This window comes from Haliotis cracherodii, unplaced genomic scaffold (genome assembly GCF_022045235.1).
Source record: "Haliotis cracherodii isolate W230 unplaced genomic scaffold, xgHalCrac1.p SCAF_23, whole genome shotgun sequence".
In the NCBI taxonomy this organism is placed as follows: domain Eukaryota; kingdom Metazoa; phylum Mollusca; class Gastropoda; order Lepetellida; family Haliotidae; genus Haliotis; species Haliotis cracherodii.
The window spans coordinates 2,847,643-2,860,184 of NW_027266279.1; the positions used below are offsets into that span (position 1 = coordinate 2,847,643).

Sequence of the window (12,542 nt, forward strand, 5' to 3'; positions counted from 1 at the left end):
TGTGATCTGTAATGAAAATTCCCATGATTTATAACATCACAAAAAAAGAAGGAACTTGGGTAAAGTGGTTAACAATGGTTGAAGGAGGTGTTCATTCTGTACAAATTATTAAATGGTACAACTGGCAAAAGGGCCTAACTCACATCACAACAGGGTTTATAATATTTTTTGGCAAATCCTGGGTATCTGACCCAATTTCCAAGCCAAATTTGGGCTAGGCTACTTCTACTAAGTCATATTATAGGCAGCATATTTTATCAGTCAGTAGGCCTACAGTTTCCTTCAAGGAACTATCAAAGATGAACTGTCTCTACATTATCACTTGCTTTTAATCAACAAGTTGTCAGTAGCTCTTTTATTTATGTTATCAATAGCTCTTTTATTTATGTTATCAATATCTTGTAGACAAAAGTTTGAAATGCACTGGAAAACTGGCTCTCAAAAGAATATGTCTTCCCGTGAGTCATATGATGACTCCCAGTTTTCATATGTTTGGTGAAACCCTGTATCACGATCACAATACGTATTTACCAGGCCTGGCTGTTGGTTAAAACCTGGTATTGGATCCAGTACTTTAAGTAAGAGTATGACATCACCATGCTTAGGTGATTATCGGATTCTCGACCACATCTTTCAACGATGGTTGAACAACCCAAGGGTAAACAATGGCTCTACTTGGCCCAGTTGGCACTGTCATCAGCTGACCACGAGACACAGACAAAATGGTTTTAAACTACACAAGGCGCTGTCAACATAATACTTTCGGCCCATACTTTCACATGGGTTCACACGGAGAAGGGTTAACTTACTTTTCACAACTATCACGTTCTTGTAATTGAAGTTTACATAAGAAATCCCCGAAATCCCATGCGAGTGTCTTGACAGACGTGTTTCCAAATAGCGCGCGCCCTTGGTTGTCAAGGACATCACTTCCGGTGGATATTCTTCCGGGTTCAAGGGTCACAGAAAACCACGCCCACTTCAGTCGCTGAAGCTCTGAGGCCACTTTTTGACTTCTGAAATTGTCAAATTTTAAAGTTACGGACCGTTCTGAAATATGAGTATGAAAATAATATGATGAATAGCTGACAACTAGCTGAATTTCTTCCTCACACTTGCAAGTTTTGAACATCTGAGGTGAAATAGGGTTTGACGTCGCCTCACAAGTAACTGCACTGCACATACACACGAGTGTGTGTTTGTGTGGCTGCTTGTTCTAGTCCGGACTGATGCCGATATATAGTGCTAGCCCACTGAGATACCATGCGGCAGTTTAACATGAAGACCCTACTCAGACACAGTATACTCTGAGCGACCAGACCTTGATTTAGCCCCTCAATGCCGAAGCACAGGCAGGGTAACAACAAGTACCTACGTTAAACGTCTTTGGGTATGGCGAGGTCGGGTATCGAAACCGACGTCCTTCCGCTCACCGGGTGGACGCTCTGACACTGGAGCACGGAGGCGGTCTTGTACAAATGAAATGAGTAAAACAATTATATGAGTACATACATATAATAAATAAGTGTGTGCCATGAGCTACTCCTTAACCCAAGATGAAGTTGTACCACACGTGTGTACTGTGCTTATCTGAATCACCTAAGAAAACTAGATACGTGCTCATGTTCAAGTATAATAAATCAACGCTTCCCGAAAAGCTAGAAAATCAGCCTTTTGGACAATAAACCTGTACTTTGAGTGAAGTTAAACATCCTAAACTTGCACATATTGACGTTAACAATGTATAATTCTCATTCATATAAACATATGTGACCTTCCATAATGGTATTTAAAAGTTTCGCCCATTCCTTAAATATAAAACCCTTTGGGCCAAAAATGAGTCTTGACCTTAAAATGTCTTTATACTATACAATACGAATAAATGTGTTATTGTAGCATTGTACATCACTGTTGTGTGTTTGTTTGTTTTTTAACGCCGCACTCAGCAATATTCCAGCTTTATGACGGCGATCTGTAAATAATCGAGTCTGGGCCAGACAATCCAGTGATTGACATCATGAGAATCGATCCACGCAATTGGGATTCGATGACATGCATCAATCAAGAGTCAGCGAGCCTGATCACCCGATCCCGGGTGGGATCTTCCTTTTACGGCAAGCTTGGGTTGCTGTAGACCTGTTCCAGCGCGGATCTTCACGGGTCACATAACTGTTGTGAGGGCCATCATCAAGGATGAGGCTGTTTTAAGTCTCTGCGTTTTTCGTCAGATATGTTTTGCAAAGTGAGGTAATTTGGATTGAATAAATCGCAAGTCATTCCGTGACATTTGATTGGCTAAACATGTTCTGTTCTTGTTGAACGGGCATTCGCCATGTACGTTACATTTTATGTCATTTCAAGTCAAGTGTCGGGCAAAAGAGGTTTTCACCCATGTTTAATGGTGGCTGAAAATGAAACTAACAAGAAATGGTTATTTGGTGGTGATGGACTTAACACGGGTATTATAGTTGTGTTTTGGACCTCACGTTGCAAACCTAGGGTTTTGTGCGTCACGCGTTAGGTTTTACATCATTACGAGTGATCCTGCTACAACGAATTTATCTTACCCACATGTTTTAATGTAACATTTTAAACGAATTACGAATTACGAATTACGAATTAACACAAATTCAACATTGAAAGAAAACAGCTGTTCGAGTTTAACATGCGCTGTGTCACGTGACTTTCACTGACGTGGGGTATAAGGGATTTATTACCCTCTGAGAAATTTATTTCCCTCCCAGGCAGGATGCAATATTTTATCAAGATCACGTGGACTAATCAGATCTCATCATTATGACATGGAGGTATGATAAAGGCTCTTGTTTTCTTTTCTTTTAGTTTGCTTGGTCTCCCTATGGTATTTGTTTAAAACATATACGTGACACATTTTAGCAAATGAGGTCTTGATGTTTTTTTCAATAAAGTGGTTGAGTTGGTGTGAGAGTGAAAGCTTTACCGAGGCCTTGAATGTTGTAACCTTGATCAAACAACCTGTCAGCAAGAGTCGTGTGACTAAGACCATGTTCAATCGTACCTCAAAAGTTGTTAAATGTAAACACCAAAGGCGGGAGCTGCAGGAATATTGCTCACATAAAATGAAAGTTGACTGTTGGAAAGTTGAAGTCATCCCTCATGTCATACAGTCTTGGGAAAAGTGTTTTGTCACTCGGGATTCTTTATGCATGGATGTAAATATGAAACAGATGAAGCGGTCTCACTGGTCTCCTTTATCTCTAGTTCAGGTGGGTAAATCAGCGTAAGGGAATTGGATATTTGATGGTTACTGAACGATATCAGATCATCGCCATGCCTGAAGCTTAAGTTTAACTTACTTTCTTTTGACCTTGCCAATCCTAGCAGAAATTCCGATTCAAATGCATAAAGAAAAATCTCATCAAGAAGGGGAGCACACTCTGTGCCCATGAAGGTGCCTAATTCTTGCCTAAATGTCCTTCCCAAACATTTTACATTGATGTTACCAATGAGACAGTCCAACATTTCACATTTTCTTTTCTCCGATGGCATTTGCTTTCATTTTTGAGAAATTGCCCCGAACCTCTGAAGACAGATATGTAACTCTATCTTTCGCCACCATTTACTCCGCCAGAAACAACCCAGGAATCCTAACACTTTCAGGATTTACAAAATGTGTCCTTGCCTGCTCCAACTGGAACTTTCGGTCGAAATGTGCTTTCACACGACATTTAATATAACACTTCGAATCTCCCACGTGCTCGGTTCCATATTCGTTTAATAGTACAAGCCTTTTTTGTCGACACTGTCCATATTCCATGTGTATTTGGATACTGGGTCAGAATAGATCTTCAGCAACCCATGCTTGTTCTAAGAGACGAACGGGGTCAGGTGGTCAGACTGACTGAATTGGTTGATCACATTGTCATCGTATCACAATTGCGTGGATCGATGCTCGTGATATCAATCACTGGATTCTATGGTCCAGGCACGATTATTTACAGACTGCCGTCATAAAATTATAGCTGGAATATTGCCGAGTACGGCGTTAAACAACAAACAAACAAACAAACACAATCTCGGCCAGACGAACCAGAAACTGAGACCGCACCACACCATCAGCTCTCACTGAAACACGTCTTGTAACGTCTGTAACAAATATCAGAAAGTCTATTTTGGGGATGCGCGGACATGAGCTTCAATGAGGGGTAGTATAAGGATGTAATGAACATAAAGAAGTTAACAGAACATGGTTTTGACTTTCACCCTGTAAAATATTTTTGACAAACACACACACGTTTTCTCGTTTATATTACAGGAAGCATTGCAAATGATCAATCTCACGCAGCACACGTCTTCGCCACCGAGGAAAAGCAACAAGGGATTATGATAAATTTTTCACATCTGTAAAGAAGGTACTTGTGTCTTTCTGTTTAGGTCTCTATTTGTTATTTTGTAAGTTGTAACTTCGGAAGTCAAATGACTGTTTTTGGCAAAACATTTTGCACCCTGTATAACATGAAACAAATGCGATTGCCACAGCTACCTGTTAACTAACCAACATTTGTTACAGCAATGTCTCATGGTGTGTGATGAATACCACGTTCACATGCACAACATTTACCCACGAAAGAAATTTTGCACATGTGTAACTATACATCCGTGTGTATATGTAAACTTACCATGCGTTCACGTGAAAATTAACTTAGGTGTGTAAATAAAGTAAATAGTGTTTTGCACACGTTATCATCAGTCTTTTCATGACTTTCGACATCGACATCTAAAGGTTGTTTTCCAATCAAAGACGAAAGAGAAGAGAGATACCTTACAGAAATCTTCGCATGAAGCAACATGTGTTTGATTTAATCTGTACACAATAAGTTGACCCCTTGAAACTCAAAGAAAATACCGTCCGCCCAGCTCCGCATAAAAGTTGGTATCGTTGTACAGTGACTAGCGTCAACTTTCGAAGACAGAACTGTTGATAGTTTGTTTGGTGTTGTCAAATCAACAGATATATTAATTAGTTCATCCTCTAACGTGACACATATACACACAGTGCAAATTTACATTTACATTTGCACCTGCTCCAGACATGATGCAAATTTGGAACTCCAGCAACCCATGCTTGTCCAAAGAGACTAACAGGATCGGGTGGTCAGGCTCGCTGAATTGGTTGATGCATGTCATCGTATCCCAGTTGCTTGAATCTATGCTCATGACATCAATCACTGGATTGTCTGGCTGAGACTTTGTTTATTTACAGAACGTTTCATATACTAAGCGCCCCCCCCCCCCCCATTTTTTTATTTCGAAAAAAATCTTTATTTCTGTATAAATTACCACCAAAGACAATAAATAGATCTTAATTGTGCGCCCCCCCTTTTAAAAAAAGCTGTATCCGCCCATGTTTAAAGCTGCTTTGAACATAATTTCAGTCACATTTCGTGTGTCGGCTTCATGTGGGATGGTGAAATCCACGAGCACAGTTGCTGAAAAACCTAGAAACATACCCAGGCCGAACCGGATTCGAAACCCACGGTCACGGGTTTGTCATGCATAAAGAACGCAACACTGCATGGAATAACGGCCCCACAGCCGACTGGGACACCCATAGTTATGTATGAGGTGGAATCGGTTCCAGTAACATGGGTAGGGACAGTTGTGCAACTACGAATGGTGCCATCAATACCCAGATGCAGAAACCCATCACACAGTGGTATTCTAAGCGAGTGCATGGGCTTTTCTGGCTTTGAACGTCATTTAATTTATATTGCTGCCTGTCAGGAAAGCCCTGTATCATATACTTTCTACCATTTTTTCCTACCCCACCCCTCCCCACCAATACATGTACCATTTTTTCATGCCACCCACACTAAATGACCAGTGCCTAAAGATTGTTCAACTTTATGAAAAAAGAAAATCGAACTGTTCCCACTTACGCACACAAATAAACAATGACCAGTCCCTATGTGATTATATGATGCTGGTTGTTGATTGTTAGTATCCTTGGTGAAACCCACAATCAGTGGAAAATTATTGGGGTCAATCAGGGACTCACAACCAAGGCACAGCAGATTCTGCAATGGCCAAGGGACACAACTCTGAAGACACGACATAAAGCACACCACTTTAAAAACCTTTTATTGATCACCAGGTGGTAATATACATCAATAAACAGTGAGGATCTGTCCCATTATTTTAATGACATTTATTGAAAATTTATCAAACTCACAGCAAAACAGGTCCCCTCCCCTCATCAGAGTGAGGAAAAGTTTGATCGATTACTGCGGCATTGATGCAAAGAAATATGAAAGTATTGATCAGCAAAATATTGCAATATTTTTTAACTGATTTGAATACCGGTACATTGATCAAAATCATTGTAAATGTCAAACAATTATTGACTTCTATTAGAAATCAACAGAACAAATACCCCATTCATGGCATCCTCACTAACGACTCTCCAGTCACCATTAAGAGTATATTACACCGACAGTAATGAGACATGACGTAATAAAACAACACTACCCACATAAATATAGAATGAAATAGTTTTTCCACGGTACCTTGATGAACATGACTTGGGTAAAAAAATATTATATGGAAGACATTAAGATTACATATATTTGTTCCAGCAGCAACCAAGAAAACATTTCAAACAAACTAACCATAACACTAATGGTTCGTCCCAGAAGAATCAGCAGAAGGACTAGTTGTTTTGGGACAATTTGACCAGACTAATGTTAACACTTGTTTTACAAATTTTACTTGTTAATATTTGACCAAAGGGGCAGGAGGCAAAATAATTTCTGAAAGTAATCTCTTTAAATAAAAATTGCAACAAAAATACAAATGAAAAAACGCTCACTTTACTTTTTATAAATACTTGCAGTACTAATCCTGAAGTTGAAAATAATCATTCTATAAATCTTAAGCCAAACATTTTGTTTAACAAATTATAAAGAAAAAAAGGCATTATTTCAGATCCCAACAATTTGCCCTTTAACAACTGAAATTAATGGTTTGAAAAATATGTTTCCAATTCATTTACAATAATAGCCAAAATTCAAATAGTTTCTGAGGATATTTTAATCTGTTTTACGGATCATAACATGTTGAAGAGAAAACAAGCCTCCTGTAAGCTGACAAAACAAGAATCACAATTGGTCTATCCTTATCATAAGGTATAAGGCACAAGGATACATCCACCTCATTTGCATGACCACACAATGTGAACCCCTCTAAAATCACAGATACAAAAATATGTAGGTTTTTATCAAGATATTATACATGACACAAAAACAAGCAAAATATATACAATATTATTTTTTATATAATTTTTTTGAAAATATTGATCTGTTAATTTCAACGATTGCCTTTGAATACTGGTAAATAATGATGATGAAAGGGCTACTATCATAATTGGTGTTTCTTTAGTTGTCATGGCAACAAAGTCCAGCTGTCTATAGAACAGCAAATCATACACACGGATAAACTAAAGAGAATAATGTAAAATAATTGCCTGAGCAAGCATGTTTTGTTTCTTGGGCATTGGTGTGTCTGTCTAATAAAGTTATTGCCAATAATATGAAAAAAAATTCAAACTTCACACCTCTTACCACCATTTTTTAAATAATTGTTCATTTAAAAAATCCAACTTGTCAAACATTTGAGTGAGTGAGTTTTACGCCGCTTTTAGCAATATTCCAGCAATATCACGGCAGGGAACACCAGAAATGGGCTTCACACATTGTACCCATGTTGGGAATCAAACCCGGGTCTTCGGCGTGATGAGCGAACCATTTTACCACTAGGCTACCCGACTACCCCCTCAAATTTTGAGAAAGCTGTGCCTGAGAAACATTTTCTTTTGCATACAGCCTAAGGGAACAATAAATCCGTAATTGACCTTTTGTTCTGTGTGGGCAACATGAAATGAACCCTTCTTGAGCATTATGTCAAAGTACTCAACTTTGTGGAGGTCTAGAAAATATGGACAGTTCTTTTACGATTGAAATCATAATATTTTTGTGATATTTCATGTCAAACTATTTTGGCAATTTGATTCCAATGAAAATAAGGACAAGTATCCATTGTGAGTAAAAAACATCTGCAGAAGACTTCAAACTAAACTGTCTTTTTAAGTAAGCTTTGGCAAATTTGGTGCAAAAGAATACAAAATATTTAGTAGTGGAAAATTCCATCTGCACAATGCGAAGAATGTCAAAATGGGTACTTTTCCAATATTACATATTCTAGGAAGTAAACAATTCTCATAAATATTCCCAACAACAATTTCTTCTTTTTACTACAAATTTATATCATTATGCAGTCATAATTAGGAAGTGTTTTTTACCATCATATTTCCTTTTCTTTATACAGGGTAGAGATAACCAGTCTTATAATCTAATTCATTAACTTCAATGTGGATTTGAACCAGGACCAACCAGTGAGACAGTCTAACACACTAATCTACCCAATATCCCCATATCAGAACAGCCAATTACAATACAATCTCATTAAAATCAGATTTTCTACTCTGATACCTCTCTCACCTGAAGATCTGATGGCATCTCCATCATCGTGTCAGCTGAACTTTCCAATCAGCATTGAAGCTTCTAAATTCTCAGAATGCGTGTGCAAGCATTTCTTTCCAGTACAACTGACAAGCTAAAACAACTTTTCCTGAATGTCCATGATAAGACTGCACCATAATATTGCTGTTGCTATTTTACGCACCCTGGCATTTCGGAGTTCCATGTCATCTACATCCAAAAGAAAGGAATATTTTTGTCCCGCACAGGATTTCTGTTGTCAAAATCTAAATTTCATATGCAAGGGGTAAAAGAATGTAGCCAAATCATTTTAGAAAGCTGACATTTAATTGGCTAAAAAAAAACATTCATCGATCATTTGGGTGGTCAAGGTTGCTCAGGAGACCACCTTACACAACCTAACAGAACCTCCTATGCAGGTCTCCTCGGACTTTAACCCAGAGAGGTATCACAGTTGAGTAAAGATCTGATTTTAAGGAGATTGATTACAAAAGACAAACCTAATGTACAATGAAAAAACCCAATAATGTTTCATCCCTCTCTACATTGGTTATAACAGTTTTCTTTCACATAAATACCAACATCCCATTATCTCCAGTGCTGGATCTCGACTCAAGGACTGGAAATAACAGCCAGGGACCTGTTTCACCGAGCCATCTTGGTGCTATGATTGTCCTAATTCTATGCTAAAAATATAGGAGTTATGACTGTCTCAGTGCGAAGATATCTTCGTGGAATGGGTCCCCAAGTCCCTTATAATAACAAAATACTGGTGTTATCCCCCTTTGTACATGTCAAAACACATGACATCTTATTTCAAATAATAATTTATTTATTATTAAAAATATTCTTATCACAATGACATTCAAAGTAATCACTTTTCATAAATCTGTCAATAGTTTTTTTCTGATGACACAGACAATAATCATTATAATACTTTCAACACAATAATTCTGGTATGTGATCTTTAGAGAGGGGGCACCTCTTGGATATCTTGTCTCCAAGTTTTAGACCCCAGATCCTATGGTGTTGGGAAAAAACTCTGTACTTGTTGATAAACTGTTTACGTTTTGATACATCTTGTGGCGTTACTGACATAGCCCTATTATGGGACTATCACATGCTAATGTACAGAGAACAACTTACCTTTGGCAATACATACAATATAATATAATATATATAATGTGTGCAGAATAACTATTAAGTGTGTAGATTGAAGTATCGCAACCTAAATTAACATGCATAGAATATATTGTGTTGTCTTTGAAAAAGTAACCTGATGTCTTAGTGTGCATGTAAAAAAAACTTTGAAAATGGAATAACCTATTTATGTGAAACATGTGTTTGTTTTTTGTTGGTATGGATTATACAAATATGTAGAGATAATCTTTGGACAATCTATCTCTTGTGTCAGTGAGCTGGGTTTGAGGCGGCCTATTTCTGGTACCCCACTGTATGTCAGCTCAATGTGGGAGAAAATCCTGAAGTGATGCAGGTCTCTGATGTTTACCACCTTTGTGACAAGATATGGTGCTGACAAACCAAGAATCATAATCATGGGGAATCTGGGATTTGAACCCACAATTATAGGATCCTGGCATGTGTTAGGGAAGCAACAGTAAATTAGGTGACTAGGCCACTCCTGGATTATGCCACTTTTATACAAGGCCCATATGCTGACACCATTACCAGCATAAGGAACCAAGAATCTCTGAGACAAAGTGTAAAAGGAGGGACTCTCACGTCAATGGAATTCCAATATATGGACACGATGTAATATCAAACTGATGTAACATCACCTGTTACCATGCAAACTACCCGGAACTGAGTGTGACTCCTATATACAATGTAGTATTTTCTGTACATGGTTAGATATATGTATACCATAACATCCATTTGTCATTAATCATAGATCCAAAACCAGCAATTGTTTGTTATAGCATAATATTACCATTAACGATAGAAAGATCAAGTGAAATTACTTTCTGATTTATTACACATGCATATCCAAACACCTCCAACAGTCCGACTGCAGCATTATAGACAGTAATACAATGCCACATCATTCATAGTTCAGGACGTTACAAGAATTATCCAAAGAATAATAAAATATACATGCAACATATTTAGTGTAACCCCCTCGCTACATTTAAAGATCTATCCCTTATTGCCAAAGACATGGGGCCTACAGTATTCTTCCATTTGGGAACAATCATCAGTAATTCAGGGTTCACTCTAGTCATTTTCTGACATGGGCCCTTAATCTGAAATTTTCAAATATTCCAGAGGTACACCCACACTTGCCAATACAGCACAAGGCTGAAATGCCCCATTTTATTGGAAAGTGTGGGCCTTTTTAAAAATTTAGGGGCTAAAAGCACAAGGCCCCACCCCATCTGATAGTGTTTTGTGTTGCATCATATGTTACCCAATATATTATATCCACCATTATATAAGTAAATATTATGAAGAATTTAGACAGATTTGTTTTCTTCACGAAATTGAAATATTTTGCCTGACTAAAAAATCAATGAAAGTATGTTTATTGCTGGTCGTTGGTGAAGAAACATATGGCGAATAATGCATGTTCCCAGACCTGTTGCATAAGCTTATACCCTCAAATAATCCAAGCATACAAAGACATTAATCAATAGAGATCGTTCACCATTACGTGTAAACCATCCTCAACAGGATCATGTGAAAACAAAACATAAAATGTATCACTGTGGTTGATATGAAAATATCTGTACATCTGTCAAAATAATACTATGATTTCCATGTCTATCCATGGTAACCAATTCTGAAAAATAATCAATACGAAAACAATCTGTTTTCTGCGTCACAGATACATCATACATGATTAAACATTTTGTCATGACACTGCCTTGTGTTGTTACAAAATATTCTAATAATCTCTCATTTCAGTAAACTTTCATAAAAAAACATTTTGTTTTAAGTTAAGTCTCCAGCCAGAGAGAGTTAGTGTATTGCACTTTGAGAATTCATCTCAACATGGATGTCGCTGACATGGATTGCATTGGTTGTGGGGAAAGTCACCTGACCCACAGGTGGCCAATCAGAGTTCTTGATTTCATTCTCGACAACTTTATACCTGTTCTGTGGACCTCTTTTTTTTATGGCCTTGTAGCATGGTTTCAACATGCTGCTATCCACTATCATATACTGAAACAAAGAGTGAGTGAGTGAGTTGAGTTTAAATAGTACTTTATTTTCTTTTTTGTGTGTGCATAATGTATGCTTTTGTTATTAAATCTATTTTTATACTTGTATTCAAAATTTCACTTTATATTGTTTACATTAAATTGATCAAAATATGGTTTGTGTTCATTTATGGAAAACTGCGTTTGATTGCTTGGTCATTTGAACCTTCTAATCAATCTTTGATTACTAAAATTATTCAGAACCACCACTTGAAAAACACAAATTTCAATCACACTAAATCATTAACACTTGTTTTTCGGTTAAAGGGGGATATTTCAGTGTCTTCTTTCTTTGCAGAAACACTGGTACATTCTATTGCAGGTAATGAAGATGAATTCCTTTCAAAAAGCAAGTCAGCATGAAGGTGTGGACCATAGTGTTGAATGACCTGGTCACAGACACTCGTTACCTCAACACCCAGCAGACCTACCTCCATGAAGCTTGACATGATAGCAAACGCTACAGCGAAACCAAACAGGTACAGACGGAATGTAATTGATTTCTCGTGGAGTTCCTTCATCTGAAAACATAAGGTGCATGATGAGATGATACGACAAAGATAGTGGGTGAGCAATCTCATCTCGTATTCTAAGTTGATACCTTTCTTTGCGACGGTGAGCAATCTTATCCAAATGACATCTTTTTTTCTAATTTGATACCTCTCTTTGTGAGGGTGAGCAATCTTATTCAAATCACATCTCGTATTCTTATTTGATACCTCTCTTTGCAAGAGTGAGCAATCTTATTCAAACCAAATCTTTTTATCTAATTTGATACCTTTCTTTG

The 12,542-nt window shown here is 37.6% G+C and overlaps 1 protein-coding gene across 6 annotated transcripts in view; it reads right to left on the reverse strand.

The window, feature by feature from the left end:
* Positions 1 to 9,718: 9,718 nt before the first annotated feature.
* Positions 9,719 to 12,542, reverse strand: part of LOC139471817 (polyamine-transporting ATPase 13A3-like) — a 66,989-nt gene continuing 64,165 nt past the window's right edge. For all 6 annotated transcript variants that reach the window (XM_071254320.1, XM_071254319.1, XM_071254318.1 and 3 more), the window contains 2 exons: positions 12,187 to 12,276; positions 9,719 to 11,717 (listed from right to left, as the gene is read on the reverse strand). In XM_071254320.1, the coding sequence (XP_071110421.1) occupies positions 11,514 to 11,717; positions 12,187 to 12,276 (294 nt within the window). In that variant the 3' untranslated portion in view covers positions 9,719 to 11,513. The remainder of the gene's footprint in view (positions 11,718 to 12,186; positions 12,277 to 12,542) is intronic.